General features: G+C 38.9%; 1 protein-coding gene across 1 annotated transcript in view; it reads left to right on the forward strand.

Annotated features, from left to right (window-relative positions):
• The window catches only part of KPNA3 (karyopherin subunit alpha 3), an 82061-nt gene that overhangs the window by 33589 nt on the left and 22928 nt on the right, over nt 1-25544 (forward strand). The window contains exons 2-10 of the mRNA XM_075533271.1: nt 7253-7297; nt 10258-10347; nt 10544-10573; nt 10661-10713; nt 10850-10945; nt 13715-13800; nt 15156-15242; nt 15612-15781; nt 17980-18024. Of these exons, the coding sequence (XP_075389386.1) occupies nt 7253-7297; nt 10258-10347; nt 10544-10573; nt 10661-10713; nt 10850-10945; nt 13715-13800; nt 15156-15242; nt 15612-15781; nt 17980-18024 (702 nt within the window). The remainder of the gene's footprint in view (nt 1-7252; nt 7298-10257; nt 10348-10543; nt 10574-10660; nt 10714-10849; nt 10946-13714; nt 13801-15155; nt 15243-15611; nt 15782-17979; nt 18025-25544) is intronic.

Below are 25544 nucleotides of genomic sequence, written 5' to 3' on the forward strand. Positions count from 1 at the left end.
CCACCACCAGAGCTCTCCTGAACCTCACAAAATGGCCATAGAATCCTTATCTGTAGCAATATCTTCCACCCCAGGTTGATTCCTATGAGTTGGAGGTCAGGTATGCCTCCACCTTTTAAACTTTTTAAAACCAATTTTGACCCCAATCTTTGCTACTGTTTCTCCTCCTCCTCTTGTCACCGCTGCCATCTCATATCACACACAGAGCTCTCTCCTGAGTACCAGGATGCACTCAACTCCTGGCTCTCCTTTCTGGGTGGTAGTGAGATCTCATTTTCTACCTCATTGTAAGCCTGCAGGATGGCAGAACTAACCAATCCCCTTTTTAGGTCCCATAAGGGCACGGTGCCCCTAATGTATGTACTCTGTTGGCAAGCTATCCAATTCTCTTGGTGGGACACAGGCACCTCACATTTGTGAGTGCTACACAGTCATTCGATGGGAGCTACTATTAAGTAATGCGCTATACCGTAGGACCTTGGGTTGTTCGCATTTCTTGCTGTTGTGAACAATGCTGTAGTGAACGTAGGTGTTCGTATGCTTGATTGTGTCTCCCTTATTAGGTTTCTAGGGTATGTACCTAGGTGTGGGACTGTTGCATCGTAACTTACTTTCATTTCTTTTCTTCTTAATTTGTGTTACACCATTTCCATAGTGGTTATACCATTACCGGCCCTACCAGTAATGCGCAAGTCTTCTAATCTCCCTACAAGTCCACCAACATTTGTTACAGGTTTTCTTGTTGTCACTGTGTATCAGTGCCACTTTAGCCAGAATGGGATGGTTTTTTTAATTTGTATCTTTCTAATGGCTGGTTGTGAGCATCTTTTCATGTTTGTTGGTCATTTGAGTGTTCTCTTTGTGCAGTGTCTGTTCATGTCTTTTGTCCATGTTTAAGTTGGTTTTATTTCTTGTTATTGACGTGTTAAAAGCTTTCTATATGTTTTAGAGACTAGACTCTGGCCAAGTATGTCATTGATCTATTTTTAATTAATTTTTGTGTATGCTATGAGGTTTCTGGATTCTGTTTCACCTTTCTGTTGGAGGATATACAGTGTTGCCAGCACCCTTTGTTAAAAAGATTGCTTTCTTCCTTATTGAAGGGACAGACGTTGCACCTTTGTTGCAAATCATATTTTGATATCAGGGACTGCCAGTCCTCCGACAATATTATATGGCTATTCAGGGCCTCTTTCTTTTCCACGTGAGCCCGCTTGGCATCAAGATTATATTGTATATGTCTATATACACTGATTTGGTCATTGTTTCTACCCCCTTTTAAATGGACAGATATAGGACTCAGAAAACAACAACAAAGATAGGCATTTATCCTGACACTCCATTCAGATTCAGATCTATGGAGTTCATACTAAACCTTTTCTGTCTCTCGTTTCTCCCAGACTGATATTCCTGGCTTTCTGTGGTACCATGTACAATAGAATAAAAAGTATCATACTACTGTCATTGGCGTTATTCAAAATACACGCAATAGTTTCAGAATAACAGTACCATCGATACTAGTACTAATAAGAAAATTATATCTCATGTACTTTTGTTGATTGGGGATACAATCAAATTAAGATATTAAAAAGTTATATACAATACTATGATTCTGCCAACTAGATACACACTTTGGTTCATGTGCTTTTATTTTTTTCCAAGGATTATTTTTCCATCTAAGTTTAACTTTGTTGAGTATTTTCATGGTTCTCAAGTCAAATTTAGCCTAATTTCTTTGTCCTTTCTACCCTATTTTCTCTGTGCTACCAAAGGTGGCAAAGTGTGTATGTGTTGGGTTACTAACTAACTTCAAGGTGCTGCACCTTGGGGGAAAGATTATAAAGAGCTACAGCCTCGGAAACCCCACGGGACAGTTCTCCCCTGTCCTATAGAGTCGCTGTGAGTCGGGATGGACTTGATGACACTCAGTTTGACTTTTGGTTTGGCCACAGGTAATCATTTAAACAATATTTTGTCATTTGGGTGCATATATTCTTATCATTTCCCCCATTTCTTATATAGCATAGTCTATATACTTCTCAATACTCTCAACATAGTATATATACTTCTCAACATTCTGGGTCCACTTTAACCATAAATCCTGATGATTATTCTATAGTTGTATATGAAGATATACATCATAATGTTAGATTTCATGAGTAAATTAAGCTCATTTAATTAATATGATAGGTGTATGTTCTCAGTTCTTTTAAAACCTTGTGCTATTTATATCTATATTTATCAAATAGCCTCTTTTGTAATTGGTTTTATTTTTTAGGGTTTTTTAATAGGAAGGATTGTTTTGTTGATCAAATCTATGGACTGTTTTTTTCTTTTGTAACTGACATTTTATTGGTTGTTTTGAGATTGGTACAGAGACATTATGAACAATTTGTACACAATTCTTTTTATTTTGTAATCACTTTATTGGGAGATCTTACGGATATTAAGGCAAAATGTCACAGAAATTATTGTGATGTTGAACACAGCTTACAAGGCCAATCCATAATTTATTTAGATCGGGCATAATTGTACAATTGCTGCGACCATCATTTTCAAAATATTTTCTTTATTCGTGAGCTCTTTGCTACCAGCTCCCTTTTATCTCCTCCCTCACCACTCCCCAGGAACCCTTATTATTTTATTAGATATTACTAGTATAACTTTTTGCCATATCTTATACCATCCCATGTATCTGTTCACCTACAGTTCTGTTACTCATTCTCTGGAAAACCCTGCCTAACATAGCACCCTGCCTCCTTAGGCTCCTGGGGCTCCCCTGGCCAGGCCCTCCTTCCCAGCTCTAATTGTCCCAGAATGTAGGACCACCACCTCCTGGTTGAGATGCCCTGATGCTCTCCCCAAACATTCCTATCCCCCCTCCCAAACATTTATGACGGGTGCCCCCCCCCCAAAAAAGGAAAAAGCCCCACTGGGCGGAGCTTTGGCAGTACACAATTTTCCCCGCTAGGTAAGCATCTAGCAGCTTGCTCTGAGTCAGTGCACCCATGGGATTGCCTGGGAAGGTTCTCTCTAGTCACAGTGGGGTTTTTTGGTTGTTGTTTTTTGTTTTGTAAAAGCAATTTCTCTTGACCCTCATTTTTTGTGATGGCTAATTTAAGAGAATAGTGTGTGGCTGTGAAATTTTTTTCCTGGTCGGGGAAAAATGTCACAGAAACTGTTGTAATGTTGAACACAGCTTACAAGGACAGTGCTATAGGAAAATCTCAAGTGTACGAATGGTTTTCTCATTTCAAAAAAGGCGTGAAATGTCGATTGATGACAAACTTCATTCTGGATGTCCATCAACTTTCTGAAAAGGAAATGTGGACTCAGTGCATTTGGAGTCCGTTCCACCAGGTCAGACTAGTAATCAAACTTTCTATTTAGAGGTTCTGAAAAGATAGCGTAACAATGTGACAAAAAATGGCCTGATTTGTGGGAGACCGGGGACTGATTTTGCCATGACAACAAGGCAGCTGCTCACACAGCTATCTCAGCACACCAGTTTTGGCAAAAACAGCATGCCTCTTGCCTCATACACCTTACTCACCTGACCTCACCCCTTGCAACTTCCTTTAATTTCCACGAATGAACAGGGAGATGAAAGGACAGTGATTTGACAACTTAGAAGAGGTGAAGAAAAAATGAGGGAGGTGTTATCAGCCATGCAAACAGACATGTTTGAAAGATGTTTCCAAGAATGGAATCATAGATTTGACAAATGCATTACGTGTAATGGAGGAGTACTTTGAAGGTTTGAGATAAGGTTGTTTTGTAAAAACATGTAAATACATAACTTAGGGAGGGGGAAATTTCAGTTATTTTGGGTACCTTCTTGTAGCCACCTCCCCAGCTCCTTCTCCAGGTACTATTTACACGGTCCCCAGCCCCTTCTCTTACACCAAAACCCAGCTCCTGGAGCTGTTCCTTAGAGCCAGTATCTCCAGTATGCTCCAGCCTGTGGCACCACATCACTCCGAGAGACTCTGGCCCACTCTGCTCTCCTGCAGGGGCTGACCCATCCTTCCCTCTTCCTCCCCACTGAATCTTCAGCTGCTTCAGGCCCTGGTTGAGTAATCCACTAAGTCCTCCTCTGCCAAGCTCCTCTGCCAAGCACAGCACACTTACTTAGCTCCCTGAGAGGTCACAGAGACCCATTCCTCTAGGTCAGACATCCTCAAACTAAGGCCCGCGGGCCACATGCAGCCCACCGAGGACATTTATCCAGCCCACCAAGTGTTTTTGCCCTTTTTGGTGTTTTTTTTTTTTACTTCAAAATAAGATATGTGCATTGTGCATAGGAATTTGTTCATAGTTGTTTTTGTTTTTTTTTAACTATAGTCTGGTCCTCCAATGAGTCTGAGGGACAGTGAAGTGACCCCCTGTTTAAAAAGTTTAAGGTGGTGCTCTAGGTGGTGCTGTCTGTCCTTGATGCTCATGTTTACCACCATTGGCCTGGGTCCTTCCACCTCGTTCCTCAGGAGAGGGGTTCTGGACCCCTTCCTCACCACCTCTGACCAGCATGTCTGGATGTCCGCTTATTTTTCACACTAATTTTCACTGTTGTTCCAGATATGAAATGCCTATTGCTGACATTGCCCTGAAGTGAGAAATTAGGTGCCTACGCGCTCATACACAGGTTTTGTGTGGATATCGTTTTCATTTCTTTTGAATAAATGTGCAGAAGTGTAATTTAGGGTCATATGGTAGCTGCATGTTCGTTTAAGAACTTGCTGCACTATTCTAGAATAGCAGTAGCAGTTTAGGCTGAACATTTTATCACTCAACACCAACCATGTGGTGTGATCACCTTTCCCTGAATTCTCATCAGCATTTGGTGTTGTCACTTAAAAAATTTTTTTTTCATTTTTTGTTTTACCATTTGGGAAGTGGTGTGTGGTGTTCAGTCAGTCCCAGTTTTTAATGCCCCAATATACAACAGCATGAAACACTACCTTGTCCATCCTTGTCCTCACAGTCCTTGTGATGTTTGAGCCCAGTGTTACAGGCTCTGGGTCAGTCCATCTCCTGAGGGTCTTCCTCTCTTTCAGTGACCCTCTGCTTTACGAAGTAGATTTCCCTCTCCCAGATCGGTCTCTTTTGAGAACATGTACAAAGGATGTGAGAGCAAGTCTTTCCACCTTTGCTTCTCAGGAGCATGATAGCTATATTTCTAATACGCATCACTTTTAGTATTCGTACAGCACCATAATTAAAACCATAAATTCTTCATTCTTTTTTTTTTATTATCCAGCTTTCCCCTTGTCCTTAAGGCAGTTGGATCAGGTACATCTTAATCCTCAAAATAACTTCTTTGCTGTTTAGCACTCTAAAGAATTCTTTCGCAATAGATTCGTCCCCATGCCTTATGTTTTTTTTTTTTCCTTGACTGCTGCTTCCTAGAGTGTCGATTGTGTGGATACAAGTAAAGTGGAATCTGTGACAACTTCGGTCTTATGTTTCATGATGTTGCTTCTTGATCCAGTGGTATTTGTGCCTTAGGTAGCGTCCAGACTGCTGGCTGTAGTCTATGCAGGTCCTATTGGAGTAATCACTGCATATCACAAGTTGTCAATATCCCTTCTTGCAGTTCTGTTGCTGCATTCTTCTTCTTGATCAACTTCTCAGATTATTTTGCTCAGTGTACAGAGTGAATACGTATGGTGAAAGGCTACAAACCTGAAGTACACCTCCCTGCTTTTAAGTCACGTTGTATCCCCTTATTCCATTGGTGGTTTGAGCCCACCAGCAGCGCTGAAAGAATGGCCTGATGATCTGCTTATGTAAAGATCGTTTTCACAAAAACCAGCCATCCTAGAGATGGAAATCAGAACATGATGAGGTACCGTGTGATCCCAGAATTGATAGCACATTTCAAAACAAAACAACAAATGCCTGTAAAGGGTGGGGGGTGCCCAGAGATTGGTATCCTCATACACTACTGGTGGTGCTGTACACCTCTGTGGAAAGTGGTTTGGCACTTCCTCAAATAACTGGGAATGGAATACCATAGACCCCAGAAATTGTGCTCCTCGGTGTATTTATTGGCAGAATTAAAATAATCTGTTGTCTGTGAGTTCTGTGTGGCTATAGCTGTTATCTGGACCTAGGAGGTTGACTGCACAAAGATCTTGGGGTCAGGGTTGGCCTCCACTCCTGGCTCTGGCTAGTAATGATCTCTTCCTGCTTCAGAGGGCTCAGTTTCTATACAGCAGGATGGCACTCCAGAGAATCTTATTTGCTATTATTCACAGGTGGATCCTATTAGCATCTCCCCCCACCTTATCAGACCCATTAAGAGAAAGGGCATCTGGTGGGAGTTAGAGACTGGCGAGAAGAGCCACATTAAATAATTCACTGCCCTTGCAAGTTTTACCCCCGAAATATAAGAAGGTAACTTTAATTGGCAGAATGGACTTGATGGCAGTGAGGTTTTGTTTTGTTTTAAGATAACCATAACTGTATATGCAATACTCTATCATCTCTAATAGATCAAGAGAGGGGAGTTATAGCTAATCATTTTATAGTTCCTGTTATATCAGATAGAGCCTGTTAGTGAATTGAGAAGGTTTTGCTAGAAAATAATCTGTTTCACACTTATATGCATTGCCATGTGGTTTTAAGGCCATGACCATACTATTTTACTTGCTTTTTTTACTTTTTTAAAACGTAAGTCATTTGAGTTTGAATTTGTTGGTTGCAGGCATTAAAAACTGCCTCTGACTTAATTAAAAACATAATTTATTGGAAGAATATAGAGTAGCTTATCGAATGAGTGGGGACACTGGAGAACTGGGGCTAGACCTAGTTCAAGGTAGCCATTCCTCAATCTTGTTTAAATCCTTCCTTTGGATATTAACATATTCTCAGAGTTCTGGAAAGGGAGCCTTTGTTGGTATAGTTTGCATCTGCTGCCCTACGTTAGCCAGTAAAGAGAGATCATAATAGCTGGTTCCAGGAAAACTACACAATTTGGAAGATGTCATTCTCCAGAAGAACCTGAGTGCATTTGGGAAAGAGGTCTAGATCCTAGGCAACCAAGGCCTACCAACTATCCTCAAATTAACCAACAAATAGCCATCAAAAGACAGAAATTTGGGTTTTTTCACCTTTTCTAAGTCTTCTTTTCAAGTTCTTAAATCCTTTAAGTTATTATTTTTAATTATATTTTAAGTGTCTGAGAACTTAATTTATATACTAGAAATATCAATTTCTGAGATGCTTTTGTAATCATTATTTTTCTTTTTAGACAATGCGAAGACACAGAAATGAAGTAACAGTTGAACTAAGGAAGGTAAGTATGATTAACCAGAGTTGTACTGTGTTTGGTAGTTTAGTAAAATATGACTTTCTCAGATCATCAACCTAACAAGAAAAACTAACTGTACATATCAATTGAAGCAGAAAGAGCATGTGACAAAGTCTAATGTCTGTACCTGATACAAATCCAATTAGAGAGGAATTATCTCAACTTGATAAAAAAGCATCTGTAAACCTACACCCGACGTTGTATTTACTGGTGAAAGATGGAATGTTTCCCCCTAAGTTCTGGGAACTAGCGAGGATGTCTGCCTTTACTCCTCTTGTTCAGTGTAGTGCTGGAAGTTCTAGCTCATGCTGTAAGAACAAAGAGGAAGAGTTAAAAGTTTGGAGAGGAAGAAGCAAAACTATCCCTGTGTGTAGGTGACATGGTTATATGCATAGAAATCTCTAAGGAGTGCTGTGAGAAGCTTCCTATTGTGAGTCCATTAAGATTACAGAATACAGAGTATAACAGAAAAACTATATATCAACATGTAAAGACTGAACTTAAAAACACAATGCCACAATGCAGTCTCTCCAGTAGAAATAAAATGCTTAAAGTATACACTTAACAAAACATGTACAGGATCTGTATAATAAGAATTACAAAATGCCAATGAAAAATTGAAGGCAAATAAATGGAGAGACTGGATTCGTGCCTTGAAAGATACCACGCTGTAAAGATGCCAGTTCTTCCTCAACTTGATCTGTATGTTTAATGCAATTCTTACTAAAATCCTGACAAGGTTTTTTAGACATAGGCAAACTTATTCTAAATGATGAGCGGGGCCCTAAAAGCAATGGAATTGTGCTGGGCAGAGCGGACCTTTGGTAGTAAGTATGCACTTTTCCTGTTAGATGAGGGTGGAGCGATTTGCTCTGAGTTAGTACACTCAGTGATGTCGCCTCAGAAGGTTCTCTCTGGCCACAGTGAATTTTTTTGTAAAAGTTTCACTCAAACCTCAATTTTTGTGATTGATGATTTAAGTGAACAGTGTGCAGCTGTAGAATTTTGTTTCCTGCTGAGGAAAAATGCCGCAGAAACGGTTGTGATGTAGAACATGGCCTACAAGGACAGCACGGTGGAAAAAACTCAAGCTTATGAGTGCTTTTCTCGTTTTAAAAAGGTGAAATGTCAGTTGATGACAAACCTTGTTCTGGATGTCCATCAACTTTCTGAATGGGAAGAAGATGTCAACTCCAAGTGCATTTCGAGTTTGTTCCATTTGGTCAGACTGTTAATCAAGCTTTCTCTTTAGAGGTTCTGAAAAGACAGCATAACAGTGTGTGACAAAAAGGCTTGGTTTGTGGCAGACGGGTCTAGCTTTGCCACAACAACAATGCACCTGCTCTCGCAGCCATCTCAGTGCACTGGTTTTTGGCAAAAAACAAAAACAAAACAACAACAAAAAACCCCAGCATGCCTCTCTTGCCCCACACCCTTATTCACCTGACTTCACTCCTTGCAACTTCTCTTTGTTTCCGTGAATGAAGAGGGACATGGAAAGACAGTGATTTGATGACACAGAAGAGGTGAAGAAAAAAATGAGGGAGGTGCCGTGAGCCATCCAAACAGATGAGTTTGAAAAATGTTTCCAAGAATGGAATCACAGATTTGACAAATGTATTAAGTGTAATGGAGGGTACTTTGAAGGTGATAAGGTTGTTTTGTTAAAAAAAATTTTTTAATGCATAGCTTTGAAAAAATCCTTTTCTCATATATATGGAAAGGTGCATATAAACAAATAGCAAAAATAATCTTGGTCAAGAATAAAGTGGGAGGAATCAACCTTGATGCTTACTGTATAGCCACTCATCAGTGTTAGGTGGTGTTGCCAGAGGGATAGGCACATGGGGGGGTATGTATTTGTTTGTAAGTTATTATTTATTAATACTAATATTATGAGATTGTCTTTGTTATAATAATTACCAGTAGTTGCCTGCTCATTGTCTTCTTGGTCCTTAGTTATGTTGTGCTGCCTTCTCTCATACTATGTATTTCCTTTTCCTTCAACCTTGTCAACATGTGCCTTATATCTAGTCCTTAATTTTCTCTCCCTCTTCCTCCCATCTCTAGTATCTTTTTTTTTTCTTTTTGCCTATAATCCATCTTCCCCCTCTCTTTCTTAAAAAAAACCAACAGTGGTTTCATCCAGTATTTGCCGTTTTGTGGTTGACTTCTTTTACTAAGCACAAAACCAAAAACCAAACCTACTACCATTGATTCCAACTCATATCAACCCTGTAGATTTTCCAAGGTTGTAATCTTTACAGGAGTACTTGCCTCATCTCGATCCCATGGAGTGACTGGTAGATTTGAACTGCCAACCTTGCAGTTCACAGTCCAACACTTGCCTGACACCACCACCGTTTCACAGGACATCCTCCAATTAGTTGTTAAATGTTTTGCAGATTTGTTGTTATTCTTTATCATTGCATAGTATTCCATTGTGTCTCTGGCCTATAGCTAGTTGTCCATTTATTTATTGATGGCTTTTAGCTTTATAGTAGTTTTTTATGTGTATGTCAAAGCTGGACTCTGAACCAGTTTTGTTACCCAAACCAGAATGTGTCCTTGTCATTAGTTTGCAGAATGCACATTTAGCCCTATTTATTTTTATAAGGAGCCCTGGTGGCGTACTGGCGATTATGCATTCCGCTGAGATACCAAAGGTCCCACGTTCAAAACCAACAGCTGCCCCTTGGGAGAAAGATGGGGCTCTCTACTCCCATAAACAGTTACAGTCTCAGAAAATCACAGAGGCAATTCAACCCTGCCCTTTGGGTTGCTATAATTAGGCATCAACTCAGATGGCAATGAGTTTTGGTTTATTATTACATAGAAGTTCAGTATTTGTTTTATAATTGACTAATAAAGCTGAAACAACTTCAGTAGATTTTTTATTAGCAGCAGCCTAATGTCTTCTTAATCATTTATTGATTACCTTTCAGAACAAAAGAGATGAGCACTTATTGAAAAAGAGGAATGTTCCCCAGGAAGAAAGCTTAGAAGATTCAGATGTTGATGCTGATTTTAAAGCAGTAAGTTTCCTTGTTCTTATAAAGTCTTGTAACATTATCTTAATAATTTTATAGCCAGAACTTTATTTTTAATGTAAAACCAACTTTACTATGATAATTAAGGTATACTAATTCTAATTTTAACAGATAGACTAATTAATGGATTGCAATTTTGCTGATAAACTTCTTTGCTAAGCTTTCTTTTTTTCTTTTGAAGCAAAATGTAACACTAGAAGCTATATTGCAGGTATGTTATTTATTTAATATTCTTACTTTAAAATGATTTAAAATTATTATTATTTTAAGTTTCTGAACTTTATATTTGGTGTTGCAGAATGCCACAAGTGATAACCCAGTGGTCCAGCTGAGTGCTGTTCAGGCTGCGAGGTAAGCCATACTAAATTGTACTCAGGCAAAGGTTTCTTCTTCTGGTGTCTTCCCTGAGAGTGTGAAAATAATACATTGTTAATGTAGTTTATGGTTTGAAAATTATGGCAGTTAATTTCTTGTGTTTTATTTCTAGAAAGCTATTATCCAGTGACAGAAACCCACCAATTGATGACCTAATAAAGTCTGGGATCTTACCGATTCTAGTCAAATGTCTAGAAAGGGATGACAAGTAAGTATGGATTTGGTACACTGTTCAATTTTTTTCCGGCTAACTTAGAATGTAGCGTGATTATTTAACCAGTAGGCTTGATTTGGTTTTGATTTGTTATGTCTTAAATTGTCATGCATTTTCAGTTTATGAAGTATATGTATATATTCTAGAAAAATTTTAGCCAATATTTATTGCCTGTTGTAACTTATACTGTGTTTTAGAGTTTTTATTTGTTAGTTTCTTTCATGGTAATATTTTGAAACAACCCAAATAGTATTTGAGTCACCCTTTGCTTATGAGTCTATATATAGATTAACCTCATGACTGAGTCAGCATGAAGGGTTTCCAGAGTTCAGGGGCTCGCTCTTTCCCTGGGAAGAGTCCAGCTGATCACTGATCTTCTGCATAGTCTTTAACAGACCTTCAGCCCGGGTTAGTCCTCTGATAGCTTGCTTTTTATGTCAGTAAAAAAAGATTTTAATAAATAAAGTACAAGAGAGAGAGATTTATTTGTATCCAGAAAAGAAAGGGCGAACCACAACTTGCTGTCTTTTTCAGTACTGGGTTCATATCCATTAAATATTATTCTTAAATATCATCATTTGAATTACTGGGGAGAATATAAGCTTAAGTTTAAAACCTCCTTAAGACAAACACACCATCAATTTTGCAGTTATGAGCATTTAAGCTGAAACTTGGGTGTATCAACAGGTCGTCTCAGGAATTTTCAATTGGCTGAATGAGAAAAACTATATAACTGTTACTGAAGAATCTTTTTGTACTTCAAATACTTCCTTTGTTTGCATTGTGTACCACAACTCCCTCAACCCCCCTAGAGTCCTTTAACACTTAGTACTATTGTGCGTATTTTCAATGAAAAGCATTATTTAAGTAAAGGTAAGTTTTAGTTCATCCTTTTAAAAATTAATTCTTTCCTCCTTGTACTCACCCACTGCCAGTAAGTTGATTCTGACTCATAGCGACCCTGTGTCGGGTTTCTGAGGCTTTGTAAGTTTTCACAGAAGCAGCCTTGTCTTTCTCCTTGGAGTGGTTGCTGGGTTTGAACCACTGGCATTGTGGTTAACAGTTCACTCATTTGTGTGATGTGTCTATGAAAAGTAGCATATATACAGCAATGCATGTTGAAATATAAGTAATTCAGTAAATAATTATAAAAAAGCAAAAAATAGAAAATTCTTTGTGGTTTCAGTTTGATTATAAGAATTTATTGTGAGAAATTATGTTATAGTGTTTTAGGCTGTAGTGTAGAAGAAATTACGTATATACCCTGGTCTAAAACCAGGATTTATCATTGACCAAAACACAAGTCCCTTTAGATAAGTCAGGTGATCTCTCTGGGCTTCAGAGACCTCATTTACAAAAATTAGGAGGTTTTAAGGAGTAGAGATAATATATGCAAAATACTTTAGACAATAGCAAGTTTGTAATGTCTATTTACCATTTATCACATTCATCATTTCTTTTAACGTCGTTCTCTTTGTTCATAGGCCTTTTTCGTGTGTGTGCAGAAGCGTGCATACTCACACACAAACACACACACGCCCCTTGGACCTTGTTCTTTTACTCCCCCTGCCTCCAGTAGCCTGGTGTACCCCACTTTCCACCAAAACTTACCATGCATTTTCTGTTGGAATTGCCATCTTTTTATCTGTACTTGAAACCTGTGGGATATATTTTCCTTCTTCACCGCTTGCTGTATTTTATATTCCTTCAACTTAATACCTTTTCCTTCTGGGGCCCTTTTTCCTTTTGATATTAACATCCTAGCTCTCGTTCTCTAATATTTATATGCTTTTCTTTTAATTCTTTTAACTTTGATTCACCTTAGTTTTTCTCACCACCACTCCCACCTGCATAAAGAAACTTATATTCTTTCAATGATCTGTCCTATTTTAATGTTGATCGTTTTCCATGCCTTCTAGCAAGAACATCAGCCTTTAACCATTTTTATTCATTTTTCATACTTTGGTCTCCAACATTATTTTCTTTACTCCCCTTTTCACAGCACCCAATTCTTAAAGCTTACTGATGTAAATACTATAAATTGCAAATATCGATCCCTAGGGCTTGGCGCACATTCTCCACTTCCCTGTAAACACATTCATAATCTTGGGTAACTTGCCTTCCTCTTGCATCCCTTGTTAATATTTTTCCATCTCTTCTTGCCTTCTGCTCTCTTAATCTTTTTCTTGTCATCCATGTACTTTACGATCATTCCACTCCTGGTGTTTTTGTTTTTTCACTCCAAGTGGTGAGTGCCTTGCATTTTCTATTCATCTTTCAAAGGCTGGCTCAGTTTTCATTTTTTGGGTGAAGTTTTCAATCACTTCCAAATTATAATAAGCTCATCTTTTCAGCAAAATTATATAGCCTTTTAATATCTTCCGTATGAAAAGCAGATAATATAGTAGAGTCAAGTGGGATTTCAACTATAAGACCATTTTGGAAAAATGAACTTGAATTTAGCATAGTGATATGAGGGGTAATGATAGAAAATGTAGCAAATGGAAATAAGTAGAAAATAAATTGGCATGGCTTCCTAATTAGATGGAAGGAGTCTAAAAAAACACAATTGGCTGTTAGAACTACCAATGGAGAGTGAGAAGCTAGTTTATAATGGCTAAAGACTTTGGGAGCCAAAGAGACATTCAAGTGCCTATACCCCTCAGGCATTGAATGCAAATCAAAATTCAAGGGCAAGGTAATACAGCCTGATAGTTAGGAAGTTCATACATTTAAATGGTGATCTTTTTAATTGTTTTTCAGTCCTTCATTACAGTTTGAAGCTGCCTGGGCACTAACTAACATAGCTTCAGGAACTTCTGCACAGACTCAAGCTGTTGTACAGTCTAGTAAGTAAATTAACTCCCTTACTCTCGGAATATATTTTGTTGGTTTCTTTGTTTTAAGTGCTTACAAAGAAATGTAAGTTTTGTAACAAAGCTTAAAATTTAGCTTATAGCATTTGGAGAATTTAGAATAGCAACTGGAGAATTTTCTAACTTGCTGATGATTGATATCTGGCCCATTGCTATCCTTACTTTATTATTAAGTTCTCACTGTGGTTACTAAAGAGTAAATAGAATATTATAATTTTGGATCAAGACCGTTTCTTAGTAGCTAACCTTAACGTTTCTGTTTCTAATACTTCCAAGGCATTTGAGTAGCTGATATCTTACCTCCAGACTGGGCTCATATTTATTGGCAGGTTGACCCAAACTGACAAAGCGCTTTGAAAAGAACTAGATAACATCTAGATATCAAGTGAATGCATTGTCTTTTAATGTTTAGTGTACTGAGTTGACTTTGGATGGTACTCAGCATGGTTTTGAGCAGTATATGAGTTACAGCGAATCATGTAGTGAGAAGATGATTCCCTGTTAGTTCGATTTCATGTATTTCAGTAACGGCAAGGAGAAAGCTCCAGGGCAGGTGTCAGTTAGGACAAAAAGGAACCACCCCTTAGGCGAGGAGTTTCCCTAGAGGATTTGTTGTTGTTGGATGCCATGGAGTGGAGTTGGCTCCGACCCTAAGTCCAACTGGGCGAAGCACTGCCCATCCTCACAATTATTCCGGTGCCTCAGTAGAGACTAGTAGGTACAATCGAATAACTCTACTTTCATGGTGTCTGCTTGTGGGTGATCTCTACATGGCAATATTGCCCTTCTGTTTATAAAAAAATATATAGATAAATTTAAGTTTAAAATTGTAAAAATAATAAGAAATTTCTAAGTGGAAAAAATGTGATCCCTCATATTGCTGATAGGAATGTAAAATTGTCATGCTACTTTGGAGAGCAGTTTATCGATAGGTTAAACATAGAGTTTTCATAACTTGCATAGGCCAAGAGGCGAGTCAACAAAGGAACAGAACAAGGGTTTAAAGTTATGAAAGGTGCGCACCAGGTAAAGACATTTGTCACAGTCATTAATTCAGTTAACTATATTTCAGCTACTACGATGGTTCAGACTTGCTATGTTTTATTGTCTTACTTAGGTTGTAGCCCATAAACGTCAACATTTTGCCTATTAAATGATTAGGGCAAAGACTGTACAGATGTGCTTTATACAATTGATGTATGTATATGTATGAACTGTGATAAGAATTGTATGAGCCCCTAATAAATTGTTAAAATTAAAAAAAAGAGTACTACTCTTTGTTATAGAGTATTAATATTTATAAGTACAACTATTTCCCTGTATTATAGATGCGGTACCTCTTTTTCTGAGACTTCTCCATTCACCACATCAGAATGTTTGTGAACAAGCAGTGTGGGCTTTGGGAAATATTATAGGTAAGTTGCATTTAGGTTTGAAAAGCCTCCAATTAAGATTCTTAATTAACTTTTTTCCTACATTGGCATAGCCATTACACACTATGTTTCCTCTAAATTTATTGTGGGTTGGCTAGCTTCTTGCCTTATAAATACTAACTTACGGTGATGCCTCTTTGGAACGGATATTGTGATTTGCTATCAGGACTAGTAGGTTAAATTTTGTGACCCCCGAAACCAAAATATAGAGGGAAACAGCAACCCTTGATGCCTTCGACTACTGATGAGGAAACATAGACCATCAGTGTCCCAACATTAGCCATTGCATACATTTCAGACTTTCTCATCTTGAATGTGATTTTTTTTTAAATACAATTTTCATTTCTATAGGTGATGGTCCTCAATGTAGAGATTATGTCATATCACTGGGAGTTGTCAAACCTCTTCTGTCCTTCATCAACCCCTCCATTCCCATCACCTTCCTTCGGAACGTCACATGGGTCATTGTCAATCTCTGCAGGAATAAGGACCCCCCACCGCCTATGGAAACAGTTCAGGAGGTAAATGAAGAATTCTAAAGGTCCGATGGTATATTTTCCCTCTGTTTATGCTTTAGTTGTTAATGTGCAGGGAATGGATAATACACTCTTATTTCATTAGATGGTCTAAAAATTTTTAAGTTAGGTTATTCATTTGTGATTCCTTTGAAATAAAAGTGGAAGCTCTTAATAGCAGTTGAGAGACAGTCAGTCCAACCATGTTCTTCATTTTTGATGACCATTTATAAAAAGAAAATACAAAATTTCTAATAGAAAAGGGTAAAGTGAAAAAAAAAATCCAAAGTTTTATTATTGTATTCCATGGTCAATTTAACAGTTATTAAATAAGCTAATCTACAGATGAAGCTAGTATATTTATGTGCACGTATTCTTGAGTGAATTTGCATTCAGTCTAATTGAAATTTCCTTTGAGAACTGACAGAATTAGTGTTCTTGAAAGTGTGACATACAGTGGTTCCCCTTTATCTCAGTTTTGCTTTCTACTAGTTAGTTGCCTGCAGTCACCCACAGTCTGAAAATATTTAATTTTGGCTTCTTCCCAAAAAGTGTAGTGAAATCCCAGAGAATCTTCATTCTCGAGGGCTTCTTTCTCCTCTGCTGCATGCAAGCCGAGAGAACACACGTGTATGACCACCTGTGCCCGACTCTGCCGGTATTTGGGGGGTTAACACTGCCCACCTGGGTCATCCCAGAACCGGTCCTGTACATATGTAGGAAAGAACCATAGTGTAGCTAGGATTGGTGTTACAGGTTAGGAAGAGCTGCTGTACTGTGTAGTACATCCGATTAAAGGAAAGCAAAGGCATTTTTACATCCATGTGTAAATTGATTTTAGTATTTTAAGTTTATAAAACTGTATAACTTTTATTCACCTGACTCTAGAGAAATGATGTCTTAATAATCACCGTCTTTAGTTGGCTTCTGCTACGTTTTGTTTTATGGAAAGGGTGCTTTCGAGTGTGATTTTTATCTGCTCACCCAACCCCCACTTCCTTGCTTCAGATTTTTAAAAAGATCTACATGTAAGGCCTGAACTTAAGGGAATCAAAGCTTTGTATGTGGGCATATTGGCGATAATTTCAGTAGAAAATCTGAAGTCAGAAAGTTTTCATCAAATATTAACAAAAGCATTGTTACTTTGCCCAGGGGGGTTGGTGAGGACACTTTTCAGAGCAGCGTTTCATAGTAGCCATAGTGTAAATACTGCATATCCATTCTTTTCACAGGGCATTGTATGTCAGAAAGAAATCTGTTTAAAACAAATGTTTATCCTTTAAGGTACATTAGTCTTTAACAGGTTGACAAGGGCACGTCAAGAACATTGCTACAAAATCATTGAAACTCTTATTAAGTAACAATATCAAAATCTGAAGCTGCTGGTTTTCAATGTATCCTTCCTCTAGAATCTAGAGCTGTGCACTTCAGAAAGTGGTGTTTGCATGTCTAACCCTTTCACAAAGAATTCTGTGCTTTTTAATTGACAGCCTTTCACTAGGGCAGTGTCGGTGTTCCTGGTGGACACACGTTCTATTTCTTTTCGATGTTCTTGAGTTTGGGGAGCAAAACAGTCTGAAGGGGCAAGATCAGGGCAAGCAAGGGAATCAGGGGTGTGATGGTGCTCTATTCCGATGACTCATTTGGAATTTCAATAAAAGCCACCCTCACCTCTTGAGCGAAGTGCTTTGCCCTGCTCGTTGTTGAGGTCTTACCAGCCTTCTGCTCAATCTTTACAAGAAATGGCGGTTTATGTGGGACAGCATTCCCACAACCTTGTTGCACAGCTTCTCTATTAGTCTTGACCTCAAATAAGTTTTCCCCCGGCACAGAAAGTGTCTCTCTTATTGAAAGCACCCCCAACAAGACTAAGACAAATATATTACTGAGAGAGCTTACCCTCAACTAAGTACATGTGTTCAAGCACATTTCATGGAATAAATTTGCATGTGAACGCTGGTCCTAGTAGCAATACTTTTTGACTCACCCTTCTATTTGGATATTTTAACTGGATATCTGGAATGTGCATTTGGTGTTGTACAATGATCTATTGCGTTTTCATTGTCTTAATTTAAGAGAGTCTAACAAATGTAATATTCTCTTTCTTGTCCTTAAACAGTATTTATTGTGTTTTGTGTAGCAGTTTATTTTTAGTAAGACATTTTCATCAACTCTAGTACTACTTATTATTTCTTTTTCCTTAGATTTTGCCAGCATTATGTGTCCTCATCTATCACACAGACATAAATGTAAGTAAAGCAGAAGCTTAGACTTGGGGTGTTACTATGGGGACTTTATCTGGGGACTGGACAGGTGGTGGCTTTGCGGTTCTGGATTAGAAAACATTAGGGCCACAATTAGAGCTGAGACAGTGAGAATACAATGGCAAGAAGCGACATGGAAAGTGTTTAAATGATAAACTTGCTAGATTTGACGTAGGCTGAGTTAAGAAATCATATGAAGTGTAATACTGAACTTTCTAGTTGGAATTTTAGGATAAGATGTAACAGAAAATAAGAACAGCTGCAGAATGAAATACGTAAAATGAGATAAATAACAGCTTGAATGGCTTAACAGTGCGAGTTAATAAAAACTAAGAACACTAGCAGAAGCAGGGTTGGAATATGGATATAATCAGGTGGGTTTGGACGTCACCGTGGCTGTGAGATATTAGAAGGAAAGCTAGATACTGGCCCTGAGCGTTTTTTTAACCTGTGGTACAGATGAAGTAATCCGTTTCAACAGACTGGTTATGTGTTGAGACTTGATTATTTATACTATTAGTTATATTGAAGGTCCCCAAGGCTACCCTCGAATTCAGTGATTAGTTATAAATCCTCAAAAGTGCTGTTAATAGTTACGGTTTATCCCAATTCTCTTTTTAGCTTCCTTCCTTGCTCCCCCAGGAATCGTGTAACAAATTGTATTTCTTTTTCCCAGCAATGATATGCCAGACAACATATTTCTCATCAAGGAAGCAAACCTAAGCCTTTGTGTTCAGGTCTTTCATTGAGGAATGGTCACATAGACACGCGTAGACTTTAGCTAGTTAGTGTCCAGATCAGACTGATAAAACGTGGTGCTGTTGGGTAAGCATTGAACTGCTAACTGGAAGGTCCCAGAGAGAAACATCAGGCTTTTGTATAGATTCACAGACTTGGAAATCCCAAATAGGGTCAGAATAATTCAGTGGCCGGGGATTAATTTTTGTTAAGGTCTCACATATTAATGCAGTTGCTATGCTTGATATGTTTGGCTTCAAGTCTGTTTTATGTGGTGTCTTTGTGTTTTATTCTTTATTTAGTGTGCTTTCTTTTTTCTTTCCGGTTTAGAAAAGTTTGCATTTTCTAATAGTTATCTTTATATATTTTATAATACCAGATTTCAGTGATACTTTTTGACCCCTGTCTCTTAATTTTGCAATTATTGATGCTTATTTTATTTTCTGTTGATGCTCATTCTACTTTCTTCTCTCACCCTTCTCCCAGTTTTGAATCCATAGCATCTTCGTTTGCTAAATGTGAGAAACCCTGCCATTATTTCTTCAAATATATTTATTTTAGCGCCACCTGCATAACAAATTGTAGGTCTTTTGTTATTATCCAACTCATCCTGAAGGTTCTCTTTATTTCTTTTCTATATCTTTTTATTCCCCTTCTCTCTCATTCAGAGTGGATTGTTTCTATTTACCTGGTTTAGGGTTCATTATTTTTTTCCCTCTTCTTTCATCTTCATTTAATCCTTCCAATGAACTTACCATTTCAATTATAGAAATCTCCATTTGATTCTTTATATTTTCTATTTCTTTGCTAAGATCTCCTGTTTTTCATGTTTCAAGAATGATTATAATTACATGTTGAACATTTTTATACTTTGAAATCATTCTCAGAAAAATCCATAAATAATATCTGTGTCAGTGTTGGTTTCTGTACGTTATCTTTTCTTTTTGACTTAAGCTTTTTCTGGTTCTTGGTATGAGAAGTTAATTTTAATTGTATTGTGGGCATTTTGGTTGTTCTATTTTGAGATTCTTGGGTGATATGTTATGAGACCGTCTCCTATTAAGTCATATTACTGCAGACCTTGCAGGCAACAGGTTCTGTTCACACACATAGCATCTATCGACACATTGAGCGGCACTGATTGACTACTGCTGGGGTGAGTGGTAGATGCGCTCAGCTCACAGATATAACTTCTTGCCTTTTTAAAAGTTGCAATAATTCTATTTTTCTAGAGCATATAGCATTTACAAATGAAGACTTCACTCAGATCCTCAAATTTGTTTTAATCTTAAGACCTACAATGAGCTCTATTAAATGTTCAACATGCGTTGTTTTTGTTTGTTTGTTTGTTTCACTGAAGTTTCCCTGGCCATCTGTTTGAATGAAGTTCAATCTCTAGTACTCACCCACTCACTGAGTCAATTCCAACTCACAGTGACCCTCTCGGACAGAATAGAGCTGCCCCTGCGGGTTTCCAAGACTGTAGCTCTTTATGGAAGTAGAGAGCCTCCTCTTCTTGGGGGTTTCAAAACCAGAAAGCTCCGCTAGTTCCAAACTGCAGACATTATAGTTAGCATACTAACCACTACACCACCATGGAAACTTTCCTGTGAGAGGTTTGGTGTTGTTCGTTGCCTTCCAGTCATGGTGACACGGTGTGTACAGAGTAGAACTCTGTAGGGTTTCCGAGAGTGTAACCCTGTACCGGAGTAGAAAGGTCCATCTTTCTCTCAGGAGGAGCAGCTGGTTCTTTAACTGCTCACCTTATGGTTAGCAGCCCAACAAGAAACCCACTGTGCCACCGGGGCTCCCTGTAAAGACTAGGTCAGCGGTTCTTAACCTATGGGTCAAACGACCCTTTCACAGGGGTCGCCCAGTTCATAACAGTAGCAAAATTAGACTTATGAAGAAGCAATGAAAATAATTTGGTGGTTGGGGGTCACCGCAACATGAGGAATTGTATTAAAGGGTGGCTGCATTAGGAAATTTGAGAACCACTGGGCTAGATAGTAAAAAGGTGAGGCTTTGCAGGTCATGCTGTCTTAGTGAACTGTATACCTCTGTCTTACAGCATGGAAGCAGCCTTAGACAATGTGTCCATGAATGGGCATGGTGTTTTCTAGTGGAATTTTATTTACAAAACTACCAGCCGCAGGGCTGATTTGGGGAGCACCAACAACAATTGATGTTAACCCCTGAAGGCCTTTGCTGCCCTTTTCCTCAAAACCACGATTGCCCATAATTACTTCTCTCAATTCTTTAAATTTCTCTAGTAAACCAACCCATCAAATAAAAAAATAAAAACTACCAGCCAGACTTGGCCCACAGACTATAGTTGAGAACCATTGCCGTAGTATGCATCTCAAGTAAAACTTGTTCTGTATCGCTAATCACAAGCTAACATTGTCTTCAAGTTTCTTGAAAATAAAGTTTCACTGTATGTTGCTCATGAAATCTCTAATGCCAGCCTAACGTTTTTTACTCTTACAAGTAATTGGATCTTTTCACCTGATGGTTCAGAGACCTTGTTGTTTCTAAAGGGTAATAATTTCTTAGGATGTATTGCTTTTAAATTCTGTCACCCTCTTTTTCATCCAGCCCCTCCAGAGAGATTGAAGGTTCACATGGGCCTGGGGCAGGAAACCCAGACAAAAGTTGAACTTTACGTTTTTTCTCTTCTTAACCGGCTATGTGAAATTCATAGTGTTCTCTGATTCCTACTAATGCTGAAGATGTCAGTTATGTGTGGTTTTATTTGCTCTGCATATTATCTTTTTTTCCCCAAGGGTTTATGGAAAATTTTTAAGTGGCTGCCATTATCTTAGGGCTACAGGAGGTCTTTAATGGCAATAAGAAACACCCCTAGATTCCATAATGGATAAAGCCAGTACTGCTCATTTCTGTACAAAAAACACTAAGGAGAAAACACAAACTCTTTGACCTTGAATGAACTAGTAAACCTCTGAGCCTGTGTTTTTTATCTACAAAATTAGGGTGGGCATAGGGTATGGTTTGGACTCCATGATCCTCAGTAGAGAACATTTTCATCTGTTTACATCCATACTCTGAAGAATTAATTTCCTTGTTAAACCATCTGAAAATCTCTAGAGTACATAGATGATCTTTTTAAAAAATCATTTATTGGGGACTTGTACAGCTCATATCACAATCCATACATACAACCATTGTGTCAAGCACATTTGTACATTTATTGCCATCATCATTCTCAAAACATTTGCTTTCTACTTGAGCCCTTGATATCAATTCCTCATTTTTCCCCTCCCTCCCCACTACCCACACCCCCATGAACCCTTGATAATTTATAAATTATTATTATTTTGTCGTGTCTCACACTGTCCTGTGTCTCCCATCACCCATTTTTCTGTTGTCCTTCCCCCAAGTAGGAGGTTCTATATAGATCCATATAGTCGGTTCCCCCTTTCTACCCTACCTTTCCTCTACCCTCCTGGTGTCACCACTCACACCACTGGTCCTGAGGGGTTCATCTGTCCTGGATTCCCTGTGTTTCCAGTTCCTATCTGTACCAGTGCACATCCTCTGGTCTAGCTGGATTTGTAAGGTAGAACGGGGATCATGATAGCGGGTTGGGGAGGGCGAGGGGGAAGCATTAAAGAACTAGAGGAAAGTTGTTTGTTTCATCGTTGCTACACTGTAACCTGACTAGCTCGCCTCCTCCATGCCGCCTTTCTGTAAAGGAATGTCCAGTTGCCTACAGGTGGGTTTTGGTTACCACTCTGCTTTCCTCCTTATTCACAATGATATGATTTTTTATTTGATGCCTGATACCTGATCCCATTGACACTTCATGGTCACACAGACTGGTGTGCTTCTTCCATGTGGGCTTTGTTCCTTCTGAGCTAGATGGCTACTTGTTTATCTCCAAGCCTTTAAGACCTCAGACGCTATATCTTTTGATAGCCGGGCACCATCAGCCTTCTTCACCACATTTGCTTATGCACCCACTTTGTCTTCAGCAATCGTGTCGGGAAGGTGAGCATCAAGGAATGCCAGGTTAATAGAACAAAGTGTTCTTGCATTGAGGAAGTACTTGAGTAGAGGTCCAATGTCCCTCTGTTACCTTATTACTAAACCTATAAATATATGCACATAGATCTATTTACCCGTCATCCTACAAATATATTTACATATGTACATGTCTCTATTTAAACCTTTGTTAATGCCCTTTGCCTCTTAGTTTTTCCTCTATTTCCTTTTACTTTCCTCTTGTCCCACTGTCATGCTCAGCCTTCATTTGGGTTTCAGCAATTGCTCTCAGTTATAGTGCCCTCGATCAAGCTCTACTAGACCTCTTATACCTTCTTACCACTGATTTTGGATCACTGTAGGGCTATGGGTCAGTGAGGGATGTCATGTCTCGTGGTGGGACCAGCCATATGGTCCTCTCTGTGCATTGGCTGCTCTGAGCAGGGATATTGTCCTCAAGGCTTGGTAGGCCAGGATGTGCTCCACTCTCTTCCTCCCCCTTCATTTGTTTTTGTGTGCTCTGATCAGACATGAGCTGTAGCTTCAGTACTCTCCCTGAGCTGTAGCTCGAATACTGTCCTCTGAAGTAAATTCTTCTGGGGTGTGTTTGTGGGGGGGTGGGTGGGTGATGGCTGTCCACTTAGTTGGAGCCAGTCCCTCAGACCTCTCTACTGGTTCCCTGCTTCATGCTGGCATGTTGCATTCACATCTTGGAGCACCGGGTTGAAGTCTGGTCCCTCTTTCACCGGGTTGAAGTCTGATGTAAATAATACCCTCCCCTTGGGTGGGTTAGTGCTCTGTTCCCCTGATAACCATTTCTTTTTAGTTTTTCCCCACAGCTTTTTAATTGGCTACCATATGTATCCCTGGATTTGTTCTGGTCCCTGCCATACTACATGGACCTCACCCCAGGAATGTTTGTATACAGTAGCTTTTCCCCTATGCCCCTTTTGCATTTTTTAAAGCTTACTTCAATGGACTCATGTTGTACTTGTCATTTTGTGCTTGGCTTATTTCGCTTAGCATAATTTCCTCCAGTTCTTCCCGTGCGGCGATGTGCTTCATGCGTTCATTTCTACTTTTTAGCCATGCGTAGTACTCCACTGTATGTATATACCACAGTTCTTTAATCCATTTGTCTTTTGATGGAAATATGGGTTTCTATCCCTTTGCAATTGTGAACTGTGCTGTGAATAACATTGGAGCACAAATGTCTGGCTGTGGTTTGTTTCTTGCCTCTTCCGGGTATGGGTATATGCCCAATAGGGGGGATTGCTGGGTTGTATGGTAGCTCAACTTTAGATATCGCCAAATCGATTTCCATAGTGGCTGTACATACCTACAGGTCCACCAGCAGTGCATGAGAGTTCCTATCTCACCACAGCCCCTCCGACACTTGTTGCATTCTGATTTTTTGAATTGAGCTATCTTTGAGGGTGTTAGGTGGTATCTCATAGTTGTTTCAATTTACATTTCTCTTATGGCTAAAGATCAGGAACATTTTCTCATATGGTTATTGGCCATTCGGATTCTGCCCATGTGAAACTTCTGTTCAGGTCCTTTGCCCACCTCCTAAGTGGGCAATTAGTTTTTATTCTTTTTAGAAGCTAGGAGAGTATTGTAGATTTTAGTAATAAGGCTTTTATCTGATGTGTCATTGCTAAAGATGTTTTCCCAGTCTGTGGGCTCTCCTATTAATCTCTTGGTGGATTCTTTCGATGTATACAGGTGTTTTATCTTCAGTATATCCCATTTGTCATTTTGTGCCTCCTCTGTGTTTGTGTCTCTCCCAATTTCTGATAGCCTATGTATTCCCTGTACCAAAGTTCTCAGGTTGGCCCCAATTCCCTCATTGATGGCCCTAATACTTTGGGGTTTAACTTCAAGGTCTGTGATCCACCTCGAGTTTATTCTTGTGCATGGAGTGAGATTAAGGGTCTTGCTTTATTTTTCTGCAGGTAGATATCCATTTTTTCCAGCACTTGTTGAAGAGGGCATCTGTTTCCCATTTGATCTTTTTGGGGACCTTATCAAAGATCAGTTGTCTGTATTTTATTTCTGGGTTTTCAGTTCTTTTCCGTTGGTCTGAGCATCTGTCAATGTGCCAATATCATGCGGTTTTGACACCTGTGGCTGTATAGTATTTGCTAAAGTCGGATAAAGCAAGCTCTCCCTCTGTGTCTTTCTTGAGGAGTTCTCTGCTAATTCTGGGCTTCCTCCCTCTCCATATGAAGTTGGTAATCAATTTTTCCATTTCTTTGAAGAAAGATGAGAGTAATTGTATTGGGATTGCATTAAATTTATATAGTGCTTTGGGCAGAACTGACTTCTTTACTATATTGAGTCTTCCAGTCCACGAGCATAGGATATTTTTGCATTTGTTGAGGTCACTCTTGCTTTCTTGTAATAGTGTTCTATGGTTTTCCCCGTATAGATCTTTTATTCTTTTTGTCAGGTATATCCCTAGGTATTTCAATTTGTGCTAAGTTATTGTGAAGGGTACCACCTTTTTGATCTCCTCTTCTGTGCTCTTTCTTATCCAATGTGTATAACAGTCCGATAGACTTGTTTTTTGATCTTGTATCCTGCCACTCTGCCCTATTCCTGTATTGCTTTCAGTACTCCCCTTGTGGAGCTTTTGGGTTTTTCCATTATGAAATCCTATATATAAAATCTTATCATCTGCAAATAACCAAAGTTTCACCTTTTCCTTCCCCAGGTAAATACCTTTGATGTCTTTTCTTTGCCTTATCCTGTTAGCT

Source organism: Tenrec ecaudatus, chromosome 15 (assembly GCF_050624435.1).
Source record: "Tenrec ecaudatus isolate mTenEca1 chromosome 15, mTenEca1.hap1, whole genome shotgun sequence".
NCBI lineage: Eukaryota > Metazoa > Chordata > Mammalia > Afrosoricida > Tenrecidae > Tenrec > Tenrec ecaudatus.